General features: G+C 41.4%; 1 protein-coding gene across 14 annotated transcripts in view; it reads right to left on the reverse strand.

The window, feature by feature from the left end:
* Nucleotides 1–1940: 1940 nt before the first annotated feature.
* Nucleotides 1941–19668, reverse strand: part of rapgef6 (Rap guanine nucleotide exchange factor (GEF) 6) — a 154508-nt gene continuing 136780 nt past the window's right edge. For 9 of the 14 annotated variants that reach the window (XM_036008847.1, XM_031308167.2, XM_031308168.2 and 6 more), the window contains 11 exons: nucleotides 17909–18120; nucleotides 17124–17247; nucleotides 15887–15910; nucleotides 14072–14292; nucleotides 13547–13720; nucleotides 13098–13244; nucleotides 12154–12273; nucleotides 9970–10231; nucleotides 7516–8051; nucleotides 6204–6560; nucleotides 1941–5409 (listed from right to left, as the gene is read on the reverse strand). In XM_036008847.1, the coding sequence (XP_035864740.1) occupies nucleotides 5387–5409; nucleotides 6204–6560; nucleotides 7516–8051; nucleotides 9970–10231; nucleotides 12154–12273; nucleotides 13098–13244; nucleotides 13547–13720; nucleotides 14072–14292; nucleotides 15887–15910; nucleotides 17124–17247; nucleotides 17909–18120 (2200 nt within the window). In that variant the 3' untranslated portion in view covers nucleotides 1941–5386. The remainder of the gene's footprint in view (nucleotides 5410–6203; nucleotides 6561–7515; nucleotides 8052–9969; nucleotides 10232–12153; nucleotides 12274–13097; nucleotides 13245–13546; nucleotides 13721–14071; nucleotides 14293–15886; nucleotides 15911–17123; nucleotides 17248–17908; nucleotides 18121–19668) is intronic. The other 5 variants (XM_031308170.2, XM_031308172.2, XM_036008846.1 and 2 more) reach the window with 2 other exon arrangements.

Below are 19668 nucleotides of genomic sequence, written 5' to 3' on the forward strand. Positions count from 1 at the left end.
TCATCGTTCTGGAATATTCTCTCTGAAGTGGAGAGACCAACTCTTTGAACGTGCTGGTTAGCATGCCTCCCCCACCTCAGCCCCTCACCATCCTGTTCCGTCTCCATTACACATCATTCTAACTTTATCGCTGAAAAAGTACACAGTGTCTTTAAGAAGCAGTTCAGATGTGTAAAGTGTAAAAGTCAGATTGGGAAAAAGTTCTAAGCACTAAACGTCATTTGATTAGTCTTGTTTTATTCTTTAGACTTGCTGGAACTTATTCTGTCCTGTGTAGGTTAGTCACTTTATTGGACAGAAAGGGGGAAATACTTTCATTAAAGAATATAGCTGGTATTTTAATTTTATTAAAATATATTAAATACACAAAAAGACCCCAGTTTTAGTAAAACTATTATCCATTGTCCATACTGTTTGATTGTGTTTTCTGTGGATTATCTAGACTAAGAGGGACATATTGCTGTTGAATTTTCCAAATGTCATTTGTCAAAGCTTTGAGCACATCAAATACAATTCCTCTCACCTCCATTGCAATGGAGCAGCAGAAAATGTTATTTGTCGTATTTGATATCTAAAAACTTGGGCAAATTAAACCAAAACTACCTGCTTGGTTAGGTATCATTTAATACTAGGTAAGGTACATTGTGGTGGTTTTGTTCATTCAACTCATTCAAATAAATAAATCGTTACTCTGAGTCCTTTGTCCCCTCTGCTGTCAACATTCTCAGTTCCTCGGTGTGGATTTTTATGTTTTGAAACATTTTTACACTTTTGTACGGCCATATTACCTTGTGTATCTTTCAAGATTGTTGTTTGGTTGAAAGGATCGGAAACATTTAGTACGTGGACCTTGAGTTGGGATTGTTTTGTCAGATTTGTGTTTCCAAAGTCAAGCCTTAACTTTCAATGCTTAGCTTTTACGCCAACACAAAGGAGAAGCCAAAACCGCTACTAGTGTCAACAGATCCATCGCAATTACAACCGAGCATTAGCTGATTGAGACCGTGTGATATGTCCGAAGGCTCTGAAAAAAGTAAGTGGACCATTAGTGGCGACCGTTTCGTTGGACTCCTGCTTCCAAATGAATACTTTGAATGTTTTTGTTGTTGTCATTTAGCTGAACTGACCCTTTAAGGGTCATGGTTAAAAGGTTATTTCTATGGATTTCTATTTGTAATGAATAGTTTTTGATCGTTGAGAGCAACAGCACACACAACAATTGAGTCATTCCAGGTGTCTACACTCAGTTTCTGCGCCTGATTCAGCCTGTACACATGCATCTGCAGAAGAGATGCACCATAATACTACAGTACATTACAGGCTGGTGGATTCTTCCTCTCACACATACATAGGCAGAGCAAGCAGCATGACTTCCTGCCCCGCTGTGTGACAGTAAACCTTTAATGAGAAATAAAAGGAACCTAACCTTGAGCACAGTGTGACGCTCCCCCCCTCTTTGATCAGATCTGATATAGAGCTGAACGCAGCAGAAGGCGGAGAGACAGCGAGGACGAAACTTAGGACATCTGAAGAACACGAGGAGAGATTAGGTTCCTTCTCTTTTATGTGAAAAATTAATGGTCAGAAGTATGAGAAAGTGGGGCGCCTGGGTAGCTCACCTGGTAGAGCGCGCGCCCATATATAGAGGTTCACTCCTCGACGCAGCGGCCGCAGATTCGACTCCGACCTGCATTCCCCCTCTCCCCTTTCATGTCTTCATCTGCCCTATAAAAATCGGAAAAGTGGATACTACACCAAAATGGTAACAAACAGTCCACATGCCTCTTGTTAGTTTCAGGTCAAAAGACAAGACCTCTATCGGCTGAAAGGTAAAATTATCCTAAAAGATTAGAGAAAAGTAAAAAAAATAAAAAAATAACCCCAGGTTTGGTTTAGAGAAGTATTAGTAACTAAGTATTACCGTGAATAAAGACACAAAATCGTTTTAACATTTTATTCATTGTCCAAATTCTTATCAGTAGACTTTGAGAAATAAAAGGTATTTTTTTCCTTTTTAAACATTCTCTTAAACAAAAATATAACAACTATTTACAATCACTCGTAAAAAATACATAAAAAGCATACGAGCAAAATCATGTTGTCTTTCTAAAAGACATAAGTTACAACAGCTATGAGAAGTGAGACGAAAGCAAACTTTAAGCCACAGACCAAGTTAATACCTCTTTGTACAGATTGTGCAGCACACTCACCACACTGAAGCTTATTGTTGTGCATTTCTGCTGTAATGCCAAAAAGATGTCTACATAAAACATACACATCTCTCTTATTGCATTCTAGGTAACACGGCAGGACATGTCAGTGTTTTTAACACGTGTTAAAAACACTGACATGTTGCGTTCAGTGCCAAGAGCTGCTCACTGCCAGATCCTCCACCAAAACATACCTACTGTATGTAGTCGGAGAAGGGGGGTTTACTACTAAATATAATTTAGCCCTAAAAAACAAAAACAAAATGGAAACAAAAAAAAATTATTTTGGAGTGCTTATAGAGCACGAGAGGAATTAAAAAAACATCCAATGTGACCAACGTGTGCCAAGTTTCATTCGTAAATTATGTAAACTGTTGCCTGATGTTTAGCTCTCAATCCAACATGTATGTATGTGTATATATATATATATATATATATATATATACATATATATTTGCTTTGACCTCTGACTAAGATGCGTGTCACTCATAACATCTGGGCAAATACTTGGAAGGAACATATGCCGTTCATTTTTAAATTAGCCATCCATGCAGAACATTAATACTGATTTATGGTTAAGAATCTGAGGAATACAGTTGTGCAAAAAAATAAGAGGATAGAATTGTCATTATCTGACTGTCTGTTTCGCAGTTTCTACTATCGAGATTGTTTTAAAAAGGATAAAGGGACTAGGGTGAGGGTCACAGTGGATACTCATGATTCATATAAAAACTTTAAGCAATGGAGTGATATTCATTAAACGAGTACAGTGAAGAGAAAAGTTGAAAGTCTTGCTGAGTTGACATAGCTGAGATGGAAACAGAGACTATACTAGACACAGCATCATGGCGGGGATTGTTCGGTTAAAATCAAACAGACTGGGATATCATAGCATCAAAAAACTTCTTTCAATCATCCAGCCTGAGTCTGAATGCCCTGTGCCATGAACCGATGGCACCTTTCTGCAGGCAGGAGCAATTAAAAGCTGCAAACTAAGAAGGGCTTTTTATAGAAAATTACTTCTCAGCCTTTCCTTATGTGCTGTACGCCCAGAGTCAATCAAGAAGGGATTTAAAAAAAAAAAAAAAGTTATGTTGATCTCAACCTCGCAAATATAATTCCACCCACACACACACCCACACACACACACCCACACACACACACACACACACACACAAAAGCACTCATATCCCAAAAAACAGCAGCAATTCTGATTATAGACCGAGCAGAAATGGCACCAACAACAGAGTGTGAGGGGAGAAAACAAGTCATGACAGTCAACAATGACAAGAACTAAATTCTAAACTAAACTAAATTTCTTGAAAGACTCCTGCCTGAAGACAGAAACAGGGCAATCACAACCTTGGATTATTTCTCATAACAAAATATTCAAAAATAGCCTTTATAGAGGACTCTCTTCTCTCATCTATACATGACATTAACTTATGGCAAAGAAAAAACAAAAATATATATGTATAAATTCATATATATGCCATGTATATATTAGCATTAATCATTTCAAGTCTTTGTGTGGCAAAACAATACAAAAGAAGCATCACAGAGCGCGAGACAGACAGCAGAAGAAGAGAAGAAGGTCTAATTCCAGTTACACCCCTGCTGCACTGCACATAAACACAATTTAAAACAATTTTTCCGTTTCCAAAACATCACTCAGAATGTACAAATTTGCTTCAGTTTTCAATACAAATAGACAAATTTTCAAGCAAATCCTTTAAATATTCTACAAAATGTACTATGAACATGGAATGGAGATGCAAGCCAGGCGTTAAAATACATTATCTGTTGACTAGTTTTGTTGCTCGTTCTTTTAAATAAGAAGCAAAACCGATACGAGAGGTACACTGTGAGCACATAGTCAAAGTTTTTGCTGCATCTCATATTCCCGCTGCTTTATAAACAAATGTACAAGGTCAAATGAACCTAAAGCATTACACTTTAACATCTCAGCTTGTAATTCAATAGACAACTAGTCCAATAAACACTGTAAACAATATGTGTAAGCGTCGGTGTGAACACTGTCCTTTGTCTTTATGCACACCATCTCCATGCACGTTGTGCGACCACAGTGCTAATTTATTGTTTTATCATAGCCGCAGCAATAAAATAACGACGCATGTTTTACTCTACAAGAAGCAGCGAGGCGTTTGTTCTTCAGCTCATTAAAAACGAGTTATAATATAGTTTTTGTGGAACATCCAGGAGGCAGCATGCCGCTAAAGTACCTCGCGTCAGACTGAACAAGCAATAAGAGAGGTGACTGGGTGGCGGACAGCGTGACATGAAGACACACAACTGCCTGAGAGATGCCGTTTGTCTTTTTTTTTTTTTTTTTCTTCTTTTTGTCAAGATCAACAAAGTACAATAGGTGGCAAACACAAACAGACGTGGTCTCTGGCTGCTTCTTCAGGAGTTTAATTTCTCATTTTTCACCTCCCTAGGAGGAGTGAAAAATATGGTTTCCATTTGATTTATTTGTTTAGGAACTGATCTTATTTATGTAAATAAATCATCAGTGCCAGGGTTTGATAGAGGCCCATAAAGACCCCTTAAAAAAACTCAAAATCTTGTCTCTTATTCATCTCCATTCATCTTCTTTTGAGCTGACAGCAAACCACGAACAAAAACAGCAAAACAAAAGAATTCCCCACGAGCTGATGTCCGTCATATTTAAACTACTCACTACAGCTTTCTATCCCTTTGTCTGCTCCTCCTCCTCACTATTCTCACATAAAACGTTGCAAAGCTCAGAAATGCAAATGAAAATAAGACACAAAATCACTGTACAACATTTCAAAACTGTAAAAACCAATGTGAACGCAAGATGGAGGTACGTGGTGGTCTGATTCTGAGGAGGCCTTTTTTTTTTTTACGTCCGTCCCCCGCCTTTTTCTGCTTTGTTTAAGAGCTTTTTAAAAGTATCTAAAATCGTTCTTTTCTTCTTTGTTTTGTGAAATGGGTTTAAAAAGAGTTAATTGTAAAAGTCTTGGGAAGTGGAGAAGAGAGGTCACAAGACCCACTGGTCTGGTCGAGAGGTGCATCATGGTCTGTGGTGATGTCACAGAGGGCTGTGTGGGCGGGGCTTGGAGAATGTGCTCTGATAGGTTTTTATGGCAGGCTGCTGGTTTAGTCCAAAGCCTGAACGACACAACTTGTCTTTACACTGCTGACACTTGCTCATCTGGAAAAGAGAAGAGAGGATAATGTTTGGCTGAGAATCTACAGGTTTCTAAGCTCTAACTTTAATACATTTTTCAGGGTTTCTGCATGGGTTCACAAAGTTCAATTTTAGACTTTTAAGGACCTTTTTAATACCACATAGATTGCAATGTAATATCTGTTTCACAATCATACCAGCCAAAGTATGTGAGCATGATGAAAAAACAGTAATATGTAAAAGGGTTTCTGCAGGTTTCACCAAGTCAAATTTAAGATTTTTTAAGACCTTTATGAATGAAGTTTAAGACCTTAATCACAACATCAACTAAGCCCTAAATTAAATTTTTTAAGCCAAGTATCGCTAAACTTGCAGTTCCCCATGGCTGAAGAATAAAATCTGTTTTATGTCTGTGGTACAATCCGAAAGAGACTTGCGCCAATAACACGAAAGCTGATTGGCTGCAACATAGGTTGCATGTTGGTCTCATTTGTAGTCGTAATACAGCGATATTATATTTGAACTAGCAAAAGAAAGAACTACAACACCACCAAACTTTAAAAAATGAGCATGAGGTAGCGTTGCATGGACGTAGGGAAATTAAGACCTATTTAAAATTATTTAAGACCTAGAACACAATACTTTTTAAGGCCTAAAATTTAGATTTTGAAATTTTAGACTTTTTAAGATCCCGCGGAAACCCTGTATACATATACGGGATTTGGGTTTGTTTTAACACTACTGGTTTTAAATGCTCAAGAGTCAAACTCTGAAATTCAGAGTGGTGCTCTATCATGTCACCACCCTGTGGGACGTACCGTCCTCACTGTCAGCCAGCTCCTTTGGTGGGAGGCAGATGCTGGGCGGTCTGGAGTGGCCCTGTGTGGAGCCGGCTGTCCGGGCCTCTTGCTGGTAGAGGTGATGGTTACCAGCCAGCCTCCGCGCCTCAGCCAGACCGCCGGCCGCTCCGGGGTTCTGCAGGAGTTTGCTCCTCTGCAGGGCCACGCTGTAGTCGGGAGGTCGGAGGTGAGGAGGCCTGGGGAGGAGACCTCCTGGCCCACCTACTACTCCGTCTGTGAGGCCGAGATCCCCCAGAGCCAGACCCTGGTAGCCTGGAGGGGTGGGAGGGGGAGCTCGGTAACGCTCATCCTTGGCGGGGGATGTTACACAGTACACTGGATGGAGGTGTAGATTAAAAGGAAGGAGGGATGGAGCAAAGAAAGAGGGAAGTGAGGAATGAGGGGAAAAGTGGCAAAGGAAGTTGAAAAGGAGGTGTGCAGGGAGTTGTGTGAGGAGGGGAGGAACCAAAGAAAATGATGGGAAAATTAAATCAATGTGATGTTTTACCAAAACACTTCACAACTAATACATGCATCAAAATGTGTTGAAAATCAAAAGAAAAAAATACAACCAATGAGATGGATGGCTGCAGCGGATACAGACAGAACTAGAGCTGCTGAATAATCTGTTAACTATTTACCAGATTAATCGATTAATCGTTTGGTTCGGTTCTTAAAAACATTAGAAAATTGTGACAATTGCCAATCACAATCACTTGTTTTGTCTGATCAACAGTCCAAAAGCTAAAGAGATTCAGTTTACAAGACAAATTCTCACATTTGAGAAGCTGGAAGCAGATAACGATCGACTAAACGATTGATCGATTATCAACATTTCTGATTTGTTGAGTTGATGTAGTAATAGATTAATTGACTAATTGTTTTGTCGGTGGACACACTTAACTCCTTCCCTACTACTCTAAAGTCAAAATATAAAAAAATCTTGTGTTATCCTCATAAACAAACTGCAGAATGTTGTTTTTGGTGAGATCCAAATAATGCCAGAGTGCAGCATCTGCCAGATGTTCACTAGACAATAACAGCAAGTCAAGCAACAGAAAGCTGCAGTAATTCACCTAAAACAGCAGACGTAACTTTTTTTACTGCATGTAAGTCGAATGTGAAATATAGACTGCCATCTTGGCTCGTGAAACTCTGCATAGCTTTACAAAAACAGCCTTAAATGGAAAGACTACTTGTTACTGTAACTAGCTACACAACCGCGCAGCCCTCGAGTTGACCAGGTCACACTGTGTTTACAGGGAATCAAACTCGCAACCTGACCCCTCACCTATCAGGCCTTTCTCTGTGCTTGACGTCACCGTTTTGTAGACAGGGTCTGTGCTTTGCCCTCCTTCCTCGTTGGTTGGCGAGGAGGGGTGCTCCGAGGTGTTTCGCCGCTTTATCGTCCCGTAATTCCCCTCGTAGGTGTCCGACAGCGAGCTGGACGACGCCCAGCTCTGCCGCGACTGATTGGACAGATCTGAGCTGGAGTTTCTGGAGTGATGCTTAGTGGCATCTTCGTTCGCCCAGGCGTGAGCGGCGCCCTCGACCTCGGCTATCGGCCCGGCCAGATGCGTGTGCTTGAAGGCGCCCAGGTGTGTGTGCGGGAGCCCGTGGATGCCGTGGTCCCAGGGCCGGCAGGAGGAGGGGGGGAGGCTCTGGAAGGAGTCGTGGGAGTTGGAGGAGCATGACGTCCAGCTGCCGCGGCCGCTGTCCGCCACAGAGTCCAGAGAGGTGTGGTCCGGGGTCAGCTCCTCCGTCGAGATGGAGGAGGTGAAGGTGGAGGCTCGCGAAACATATCCTCGAACCAATGACAAGGAACTACTGTAAATGAAAGAGACAGAGCAAAACAACTCATTAGTGTATAAAAAAACACACACTCAATATAAGTAAATTCAGTGTGAAAGTACATGAGGCAAAGACTAGAACGATAAAAGAAAGGAACAGAGAAAGGGGAAAGTGAAAAGTGTGCACATTAATATAGCAAACTGTTGAGTAAACTGTTGGTAAAGGTGAAGAGAAGTCGATCTGAAATGAACTGACAATAAACAGAGAGAGGAAGGATGCCAAAAGAGGAGATTCAATAACTATAAAAAGCTGTTGGCTGGAGGACATGCGGGTCAGAGAGTCATGGACTAGCAAAACACTAACAAATGATGACAAATGAAAATAGGATAAAGTTCAATGTTACATCGGTGATTCGTGCCGTCTCTCCACAATCTTAAACTTTCAACAAAAATTTAGCAAGAAAGATTTTTGCACAGATTCTTCTTGTAAAATACGGTTATCGTGAATGTTCAGCCATTAAAGTTTACGCCTCATCTGAACACTGGCTCACCACAAAATCACAAAGAAACTATTTGACAGTGTTTCCTGGATGACAGATCACTATGTCTGGCTTTAAAAAAAAGTTTTTCTCCTCAGCTGCTTTTCATAAACCAGCAGTTTGATTCACTGACACGGTTTTACTGGACAAACAAGACAGAAACTGAGCCATATTTCATAAAACAGGCCGGTGTTATACGGCAAGGCTGCCGAGGTAATACTATATCAGAGAAGCAGACACATTATTGCGTCAGGTGATATTTTATAGTCTTCTCTTTAAGAGACAGAATGGCCTGATCATGGAGGAACAATAAACAAACAGCAGACAATAAAAAGGTGGGTTGTTTACTCGGCCAGATTAAAAAGCAGCCTGGGTGAAAACCAATAACTTGTTAACGGAGAAAAAGGAGGGCGGCAGTAAATGTGAGACTAATAAAAAAAGCTGCAGTGTTTTACGGCTTCCTGTTCTCTGGGTTTTAATGAAGAAAGGACATAATTGGGATCCAGCTGGGAGAGGCAATGGAAGAGCGGTTCAGACGGTGTATGTGTGCTGCCTTTTTGCTCATATCGGCCACTGGGAAGGTTTCGGATGATCATGTGTTTGTGTGAGAGTGTGTCCTGTTGGTTAGAGGCTTGAGTCATGGACGTAGGGTGGTTTGGATATTATGCTGAGCTGGTCACTGGTTTTAATAGCATCCGGAGCGCATATGTCCGTGATTGTCCACCCCCACCCTAGTAATAATTACACCCCCAATTACCCACTGATTCAGTGACCTTGCAGGTCCTCTTGTAATTTATGTTCAGTACAGAGAGACACTTTGCATTTTAGAAGTATATCTCAGAGAGTGCTGCACTACTGCACAGTGTGACAACAGAAGAAGTAGAAAAGGATTTTCGGTAACCCTTTACTTGAAGGTATCTACATAAGAGTGACATGACACTGTCATGACACATGAACCCTAACCCTAACCATAACTTGTCATGAAAAAACCGAATGACACTTACTAAAAGAAGCATAATGTTTATGACTAGTTTATGTTATGACACGTTCATGACAGTCATGTCACTCTTATGTACATACCTTCAAGTAAAATGTAACTGGATTTTCTACTATAGTTAAGATAAACTTAACTCCGCCGTAACAGCGGTACTTTCCCTTTCTGCAGTCTATTGTTATGCACATACATACACATGGCCAAGAAATCAGCGTTTTCTCGGAGAAATCCAGCACAATTTTCACTTACATAATTTGTAATGCAAAACTGACTGTAGCCCTGGTATTTGACAGGATATAAACACATTGATTCTGTGCTTATATCTTGGCTTTGCAAAAAAAGTACACACTTTGAAAAACTCCAATGTTCCCTCTTTTTAACCTAAATTAACCAGACAGATTAAATAAACTGAAGTGAATCACCTTGTGCTGGGCTGGTTGTACTCAGCATTTAAGTATGCATGAGTTGCTGCTGTGCTCTCAACAACTGCAGCAGAAGTTGTAGTAGTATTTGTAGAAGTATTAACAGCAGCAGCATTATAGGTCCTGTTGCTGCTGTTACATCGGTCGTCAGACCCAGGAGCCGGCACGGAGTCGACGGAGCAGATACTGGAGCGGGAGGAGATCTCACTGTGACTCGAGTCCGACAGGTTGTCTGCTTTACCGGCTGGCAGGAGAGTGTAACCTGGACGGACGAGAGAGGAACATTTAAGACATTTACATTTGAACATGAAGGAAAATACAGATTATAATAATGATGAAAAAGCTAAATGGGGGAGAGACAAGGATGGAAAGACAGAACATAAAGATTAAGTAAAGAAAGTGTTTCAATATAAAGCCTTTTTAATTAAAGCCCCTTCCAGTAGCATGCAAGTAAATAATTGTATTCTGCCCAATTGGTCATCTTCCTATCAGTTTTTAAGGGAATGTTAGACAATCACTGCACTTTAAATTACCCTGCACCCAGAAGATGACAAAAACTAAAACACATGTGTATATACACACACACACACATTTACACACACACACACATATATATATATATATATATATATATATATATATATATATATATATATATATATATATATATATATATATATATATATATATATATATGGGGAGACAATCTGATGTTTCTGTGCCCTTTTTAATAGCAAATACTTCAAAATAACACTGTTAATCCAGTAACAACACTAAGCAGAAATAAGTTATAACCACTGCTAAAATGTGAAGTTGAATGTGTACAGAGACTCTGAATTGTGTAGAAATGACTGTGAAGGACATTGTTGGGGTCACTATTATTACAAACATCTGCTGAACTAAATCAACTGCAACTGCAGTGAAACTAAATGAACATGGCAATAAAATAATGCATGCCACACTTGTCAACAAAATGGAAATAAAAAATTCATATTTTTTTTTTGAGAAAATGGATGCATTTCAAAATAGGATTTCAGAAGAAGAATGTTTCATAGTAACAAATACTTTCCATTTTGGGATTAAAAAGTCAAGGTGAATATGCTTTCTGCTTTGACAATGACATATTTTGGTAGATTTGGCTGTTCGGTGACATTGCAACACTTCCAAAGATTGACAGGATTATTCCTACGAACAAAGAAATGTTGGGAGAACTCAGAGAACAAAGTGAAATGGTTTATGAAATGTCTTTTTCTTATCTGCTTTCCCAATGTTTGCAGCTCTTTCTAATGTCACCTTTCTATGATTACAGTGGATATGAGACTCTTTCCTCTCAAGTTACACTTGCTTTTGTGCTACCAAAATGAAATGTGGTGGCATCACTTTAACAGTGATTGCTTCATAATAATCGTAATCGATCATCAACAAAAATACTCTCTGAAATACCACTAGCTTAATTTTTTTTCTTCACTGTCACTGTTTTTACTCAGCGAATAACTGGATCAAACAGTTATCTCTGTCAGACAGTTGTTCTCCTGGTGCGTCTGTCCCTGCAGAGCCAGAGGAAGGGGTTTGGGCTGACCGCCCTCTTGGCTCTCTGCTCTGCCTGTCCTTGTCTCTCATCCTGAGGTGAGGAGGGCACACCCTCTTCTGTTCCCTCCACACCGCTCAGATGTGATCTCACTGCCATCAGCCTTTCCCTGGACTGACTCCTTTCCCTCAGTATCCTGAATGGTGACATCAGCCTCGTCCTGATGGGGGACTCTGGGGGTCTGGGTCTCATTAACTGAGGCTGGGAGACAGGTGACAGAGTCATGGGTCCCAACCCATGTAGACTGGGAGGAGACCCAGTGTGGACCATGGGATGCACCCCATGCATACCTGTCCATGTCTGTGTAGGGCTTCCTGCTCTTACCCTCAGTAGCATTAGCCCTGCATCTGCCTGTGCACCATGGTTGTTCTGCTGCCTGGCTCTCCCTCTCCTTTGCCTTGAAGGAAACTCGCCTCTCTGAACTGCCTCTGTGTCCTCCTGCGTCATCACCTCTTTCCCCTTTTTCCCTTCACTTCTTCTCTCCTCCTCCTCCTCCTCCTCCTCCTCCTCCTCTGTCTGACTCTGTCTCTCCCTGCTACTCTCTCGGCTGTGCTGCCTGGTCATCAGTTGGATCCTCTTGTGGAGGAGAGCCCCACCTATGCCGTAGCTCCGCAGGCTGTTGGTGCCGGCCTTTGTGCTGGCGTCGCTGGTCAGTGACGACGAAGATCCGGACAAGTTCATCTGGCTGGAGTTCTGGGACTTGGCCACGCCTCCCACTGAAAAGTGGGGAAAGGAAACCGAAGTGAGAGATGAATATAAGGGCTTTTTATTCAATTAGAACACGAGGATGGTCGGAGATTTAAGTCACAGGGTGCCTACTGTACATACCCTTCAGGACAGAACGACTGTCTAAGTTACTATTTAAAGCAAAAAACATGTGCAATCCTAAAAGTTTTCATGAATGGAAAAGTGTGAAATTAACCATCAATTGACTTCTAGGCTTTACCTGCATGAGCATTCAGCCCAGACATAGTTTCTGAGTGACTTTGAGTGTTTCAGAGCTCTGCTTGGAGGTGACTGTTTCACTGGTCTCGCATTGCCAGACCTTCCTCCACAGCGCTGCGGAGGAGGGTCTGGCTAGTCCACACAGCATTCCGGGATGGGAGAAAAATGTGCTCTGGTTTACTGGCATTTCTTTAAACCAATCACAATCGTCTTGGGCGGCGCACGGCGCCTCTGTAAAATAGCCTCGGGCAAGAACTTGCTTCGTTGGAACGTGTACATTAAAAGGTTGTTTTAGTCGTGTAACAGAAAACTCAGATTGGACAGATAGTCTAGCTAGCTGTCTCGATTTACCCTGCCGAGATCATAAATCGACCGGAGTGTAAAATTCCAACACAAAGAAAGCCAAAGGTAATGGATATCTGGCCTAAATGAGTGAAATCCGGCGGAATTTCTGTCGGCAACGGAGCAATCCCGGAAGTGGAACGTGATGGATATAGACTACTGTTTTACTAACTCTACTCCAACTCGTCACCTTGGGTAACGTAAGTTCTTGGATAAAAACATACAGTGTGAAAAAGCAGTTTCTGAAACAGACCTTTACGTGGGGAGCCCTGTGGCGACACCGTGGGGCTGGAGTGAAGGGAGGAGATGGTGGAGACGGTGTCATCAGATGGTCTCTTGGTACTCCAGTCCTCTGACGAGTTCACTGGAGGTTTCTTCACCACCTGGGGAGAGTAGGAGTCTGGGGAAGAAAAAAAAGAAAGAAAAATGTTAGGGTTACAGGTTACAGAAAAGTAAATTAACCTTGCGGTCTGTTACAACTGTACTAATTCAGAAATGGGAAATGTTTTCTTTCACTCGGGCTTTACCAGTGTATACTGCACATTACTTAACCCTTAATCAATGATTATCAATGAAAATGTACTGTACAGGATAAGGACAAAGAAGATGGGATGATCAAAATGAAATTATACATAAAAGTAAAGCACAACTCAACATAACTAAGCATAATGATGATACACAGTATAGTGCAGGTGTACTAACTGGGTGGGCCTATGTCCTTGGCAGTGCTCTTCTTCCGTAGAGGGTTCAGAGGGACCTGGACCTGAAGGACTTGTGACACCCTGTTTTGTGTTTTCCCCGAGGGCAGAGCCGACCGCAGAGACACTGGAGACATGTCCGACTTGGTGGATCGTCTCTCACTCAAGTTCTTAGACACTGCAACCACAGAAAGAAGAAAAAATGTGAAAACAAAATTATTCAAAACATCAAACTTTTTCCCACGCACTGTACTCCTGTTCAGTGTAAGGTATATTAGGGGCTGGAAAATATCATAGTCAAAAAGGCTAATGCATGCATAGGAATGATGCTAAATGAAATCTTTGCAATATGTTATGTATGTATATATATGTGTTTTGTCTGACGGTCAAAGGTTTGATACTCCACTGACATAGAAAGTTATATTTCTGACCAATCCACAATTACTCATGCCACGGAATATTGACACAAATAAGGTAGTGATGAAAAATGGGTTCACTCAGTAAAGTAGTTTCAGTTTCTGTTACTCACAGGTGCTGTAAGCCGGCTCACACTGCAGGGACATGATTTGGTGTTTCTCCTCATCTATCTCGACCGCCAGGTTGGACAGGTACTGCTTCACCTTTCTGGCCATCTGGGCGTCTTCGTACAGCTTCTTAGCGTTGAGGAGCGAGCTGCGACGTACTCGCTTTTTATGGGCGCCGCCCTGCACGTCCAGCATGTTGGAGTTGGTGCTGCCCTGACTCAAAGACCTAGTGAGGGGAAGAGAGAGGGAGGAAGAGAAAGGAAGGAGGATAATGATGAAAGACAGACGAAGAGGAGACGAGAGGAAGAACATGAAGGAGAGTAAAAGATGGACATTGGGATGTGAAAGGAATTCGAAGAGGTAAGAGTAACGGATAAAGTGTAGATGGATGAGCAGAAGATGACAGATTGAGAAAGATGATGCCGTAGAGAACAGAGGGAGATCAATGAAGAAGATAAGACAGGAACAGAAGAAATGCACATGAAAGTATAAAGACAGAAAAAAGAGGAAAGGAAAGAATGGTAAACAAAGATAAGGTCAATAAACACAACTAATTGCTTATCAAATACCTCCTCTACTATGAAATCTGTACATCTTTGTGTTGGAGCATAGCATTTTAAAAACAGGACCATGCAACTGAGAGAGAGGCAGCTCTCGCTGGTGTGCCATGCTATCACAGTACAGAACAGCAGAACATTCTGTCAGATGGAGGCAAAAAGGGTTAGAAAACAAAAGATGCACAGACTTCGATATGGGGAATATTATGCCTGGATGCAGATATGAACAAACACTAAACCTGAGTCAAATAGTATCAGTAAATATTTGTCATGGTTTGTTTTACTTTGCCTTTATTTTGTATGTAGGTGGCGGGCTTTTCCATACAGGGTTCATTCTTGACCTTGTAACCTGCAGCTGACAACACAATATCAGCTAAAGGACCATTTAGTAACTGTTCGAAAACTAGTAGATGATCAAATAAATAAATAAATGTCTGAGCAGTTGTTTGCTTAAAAGTTAGCACACGTAGTCGCTGTTCTGGCTGTTCATCTACAATTCCATGACTGTTTCCAAAGTCAAAAATGAACATTGGCCTTAACTTTTAAGCCAACACGGACGGGAAGTGCTCAGAAAATATGGAAACTTGAATAACTACAATTCCATTGCAAATGGACAAAGTACTTCTGATGGAGATCTTGAACAGGTAATACATGGACATTGAGGTGAGATTGTTTGGTCAGTTTTTTATTTTTTATTTTCAGCTTTTTTAAATTTATATATTTAAATGTCATTATCTAATATTTATTATACCATGTGCCGTCACATGCAGCCTCTCTGGGACTTGCTTATTTGTTGATTGTTTTGTCTGTAAAGCTGTGCTGTTTTATGTTTTTCTTCTTATCTCCTTCATCCAAAAATAACCATTGATTTCATTCAACTGTTTACTCGTATATGGAAGACAAAAAAGTTGAATTTACAGTAAGATCTAGAAATCGAGACATTTCGGGATAATCTTCTTTACTTCCACCTTTCTATAAAAACAAACACTGAATATTATTTCAAGCTACTATATGACTCAAACATACAATCTTATGAACAGGGCAAACAATGAATGGGTCAATGATGGACTTCAGTATGGTTCAGGTGAATGGGCACTGCAAATGGAAGGGTTAATCACACACAAGCACAGGCGGACACACATGGACACTCAGATAAAGTAAAAGGGGGGACATGCAGAGTTTATGGTGGGGATGCAGGGTGGATTCATTATTTCTGCTGGTCCAGACCGAAACAGGATGAAACCGGTACCAGGACAAACTTACCCTAAACTCTTCCACCTCTTCTTCCTGCAAGCAAGAGGTGTGAAGATTGAAGCGTGACTTAAAGACAAGTTCAGGGGTCGATGGGGAACAAGACTATGTAGAGGTCATGCCACCACAGACAAACAGAAAATGACTGAAGATGGGAGGACACCAGACATATGAGATCTCCCCATATCAACCTGAAGAGTGTGTGCTATGCTCTTGGGCATCACACGCTCATGAAAACAGGTTGTTGTGTCACCTTAACAACCTTTGTCATATATGATATAATGATGAAACAAAATTCTAAAACTAAAGTCTTGTAAAAATATCTTGAGCTTGTAGTATGAATGGAGAGTCTGCAGAGGGCAGTCATGCACTGCAGCAGTGACAGACTGTGAAAACACACACACACAAACCGAGTGATACGAACTACACACTGTGGTTGGCATCAATCCTACCTCGCTTCCAGTCGATCCATGTCTTGTGTTCCCGTTCCGTTACATTCCAGCAAAAGGATTCAATCGGGCCAACAAGAGCCATGGACCAGACAGGAAGTGAAGGGGAATTGATCAAACCAGACCTTGAGTGTGAGCCTGATCCTGTTGGTTGAGGATCCAGGTTGGGTGGTGGAGGTATGGTGTGGTGTTCCCCTTTTTGCTCACATTTGCAGTATTTAGTAGTAAAGATGTCTTTTCTAAAAACTTTGCAATACTGGATACTTCTCTTTCTGAGAAGTGACAGTTTTGCTAAAGTCTGGCTGATAGGAAACACAAGGAGTCAGTTTCAAAGAAACACTTGTTGACGATTTGGTTTCACTTACTAAACCACTACGAAGTGACTTATTTGCTGGCAAATTAATTGGAGAGAGTCCCTGCAAATCAACTGTTCATTGGATCCTCAAAATTCACCTCATGCTCCCTTTTCCAATATGTTTTCTTTAAGAAAAAAACCCTCTAACATTTACATTTGAAGTTCTGTTTTCCTGGCTTAATTAGAGGACATTTTTGGATGTGATACTTTTGTGATATAGCAAATTAAAGCCCCTATGAGAACAAATGGGCTGGAAGCAAGCAACAAAGATTTCCCTCATTTTGCTACAAAGAACATAATCACATAAATATTCTACATGTACAGGTTTTAACAGCTTTAAGCAGCCCATATCTATGAAACTGGCCCCAACAGCATCAAGTTGAAGCAAACTGCTAAATCTCGAGAAGAAAAGGTTTTGAGAACTCTTCGTTTTAAAACAACCAACCTCTGTCTGAACATGAGGGCAGGGTCCATGTTTGCCGAGGTCAACCGCACCACGTGTCTGATCTCCTTGGCGATCATCCTCAGCTTCTCAAAGTTCACAAGACCGTCTACATTGGAGTCGTTGCCTGAGAGGACAAAGACAAGTACAAAACGTGCACGCACGCACGCACACACACACACACACACACACACACACACACACACACACACACACACAAACAGTGAGCGTGAAGTCAACTGTCAACATTGTAAATGAGATGAATGATTAATATTTTGGGACATTTGCAGCCTTCAATGTGCAGCAATATTTCTAAGTTGAAATCTTAAAAGTAAAAATCTCTTTATTCTGGTCCCCTTTTTGAAAGTCCTCTAGATTAAATTGTCTTTTATGTTGAGTCATGCTGGGTCATTTGAGAATTTTTGGCAACTTGCACAATTAGGGAAACTTTCTTTTCCTTTCCTCAAATGGCCATACACCGACATTTTCAGAGAAACCCTCTAAGGAGAAGTCAGTTTGCTTAGCTTTGACCTGACTCGGTGTGATATGTAAAGAAGGCAAGATGGGGAAGCCTTTAGCAGAAGTAAACCTCCTGAGTGAGACTGAAATTGACCTTCCGCGCAACACAGAGGAAGTCAGGGACTATAAACTGTGCAGAGTTACATGTCAAGTTTCAGAAATGGCCTTAGTGTTTTAGGCCTAAGCAATTAAAGGGAACGTAGCAACATGTGAGTAGCTATTACAAAGGCACACAAAGAAAATTCTGGGCTCTCTACAAAGCTATCTACCTTCATGCAAGAAGGTGAGGTCCTTCTTGACCACTGGGAACAGTGGGATGATGGGTGGTTGCATGCTCTGGCTGCTCAGAACGTTGCGGTACTTGGCCATGTTCCTGGATGGGTCGAAGACATCCTGCAGGTCCACGAACAGCTTCTCGTATTTACTGGGCAATTTCTCCCACGAGCTCCGTAGCCGATTCACTGGCGCCAAGTTCAGACCGCTACAAGAGGCGGAAGGAGGGTGGGAACGAGATAAATAGGTTATGGTGGGAAGAAGGGAGGGGAAAGATAGAGACAGAAATGAGGACGCAGAAGAATGAAAGGAGGGTAGAGGAGAAAGGTGTATAGTTTTAGTGTACAGTATATTTTCAATGCATAAAGTACATTCCAATCAAAACCCCACACTGACATTTGCACAATTACTACTTTTTTCAGCTAATCAGCTTTAGTTAGTGAGGTCTCCATTTTCCAGAGCAGAAGACCCCTTAAGGCATGTCATCTCTGTGCAGACTCATTTAGACAGCTGATAATTATGACTGGCACAGCATTTATTTCTGCTATCTTCTTTCATTATCTTTCCAGCTCCTGTCCCTCGCTCATCAACTCCCCGTCCCTCCTCCACTGCTGTAACAACCATTCTGTGTTTTCCTCACTTTCTCTCTGTCGGTAGGTATATGTTGTACTGCTTTCCTTTAGGAGTGCATAATAGACGTGGTATGTCAGCGAAAAATAAAATGAATATTATAGCTGAGGCGGGATGAATGAAGCCTACGGTCTATGATCGCCTCTTGTGACGGAAGCCCACCAGAACTTTAAGCCTGAATATAATCAAAACTGGTGAACTATAAAAAAAAGGGCATTTTAAGATGGGGGTCTATGGGGATTGACTCTCTTTAGGAGCCAGCCTCAAGTGGCCCTTCGATGAACTGCAGTGTTTGGCACTTCTGCATTGGCTTCATTTTTCAGCACAGTAGGTTTGCCGCTTGGTGGCAACCAGGTCTAGATTTTTTTTATCCCATTTTAATATCCCAATCCCTCTCCTTGATTGTCCTTATTTCTCATCTTATCACATCTACCACACCTCACCCTATAAACAAAAATAACCCGGTGTAGCAGGATGTGTCCACTACATAACGGGACGGGAAACCATACGTTAGCTCACTCTCACACACACAGACAGACACACAGACACACAGACACACAGACACACAGACACACACACACACACACACACACACACACACACACACACACACACACACACACACACACACACACACACACACACACACACACACACACACACACACCAATGCCCCTGTCACCGGGCAGGTTATGTATCAGAGAGCCATATGTGCGAAGACACAGAAGGAGTGTAAAGGGACATGGAGGTCAGACACTTCTGTTCTAAAGTGCCTTCTACAGCAGCGAACAGAGGATCACCATCATGCTGAGCTCCTTACACTGTGAGTCCAGATCTAAAGTGGACGTGGGCCAGCATAAACCAACGTAACAAGAGGACAGTTTAGCATTAGTGAGACTCATGGATCCTGGGAGGATGAACAAAAAAAAGCAAATTATGTATTTGTATTTATGTATTGCAGAAACTGTAATATATTACATCTACAGCCATAGTTAATGCAGAACTGCATTACCATGCATTTATATTTAAATATATGCTGCACATTGCAGACAATATCCTATTAAGAGTATTCGTACTGTAGATTGAAAAGAGCACACTGCAGCACAAAACACTAACGTGTCTAAAC

Source organism: Sander lucioperca, chromosome 13 (assembly GCF_008315115.2).
Source record: "Sander lucioperca isolate FBNREF2018 chromosome 13, SLUC_FBN_1.2, whole genome shotgun sequence".
Lineage (NCBI taxonomy): Eukaryota > Metazoa > Chordata > Actinopteri > Perciformes > Percidae > Sander > Sander lucioperca.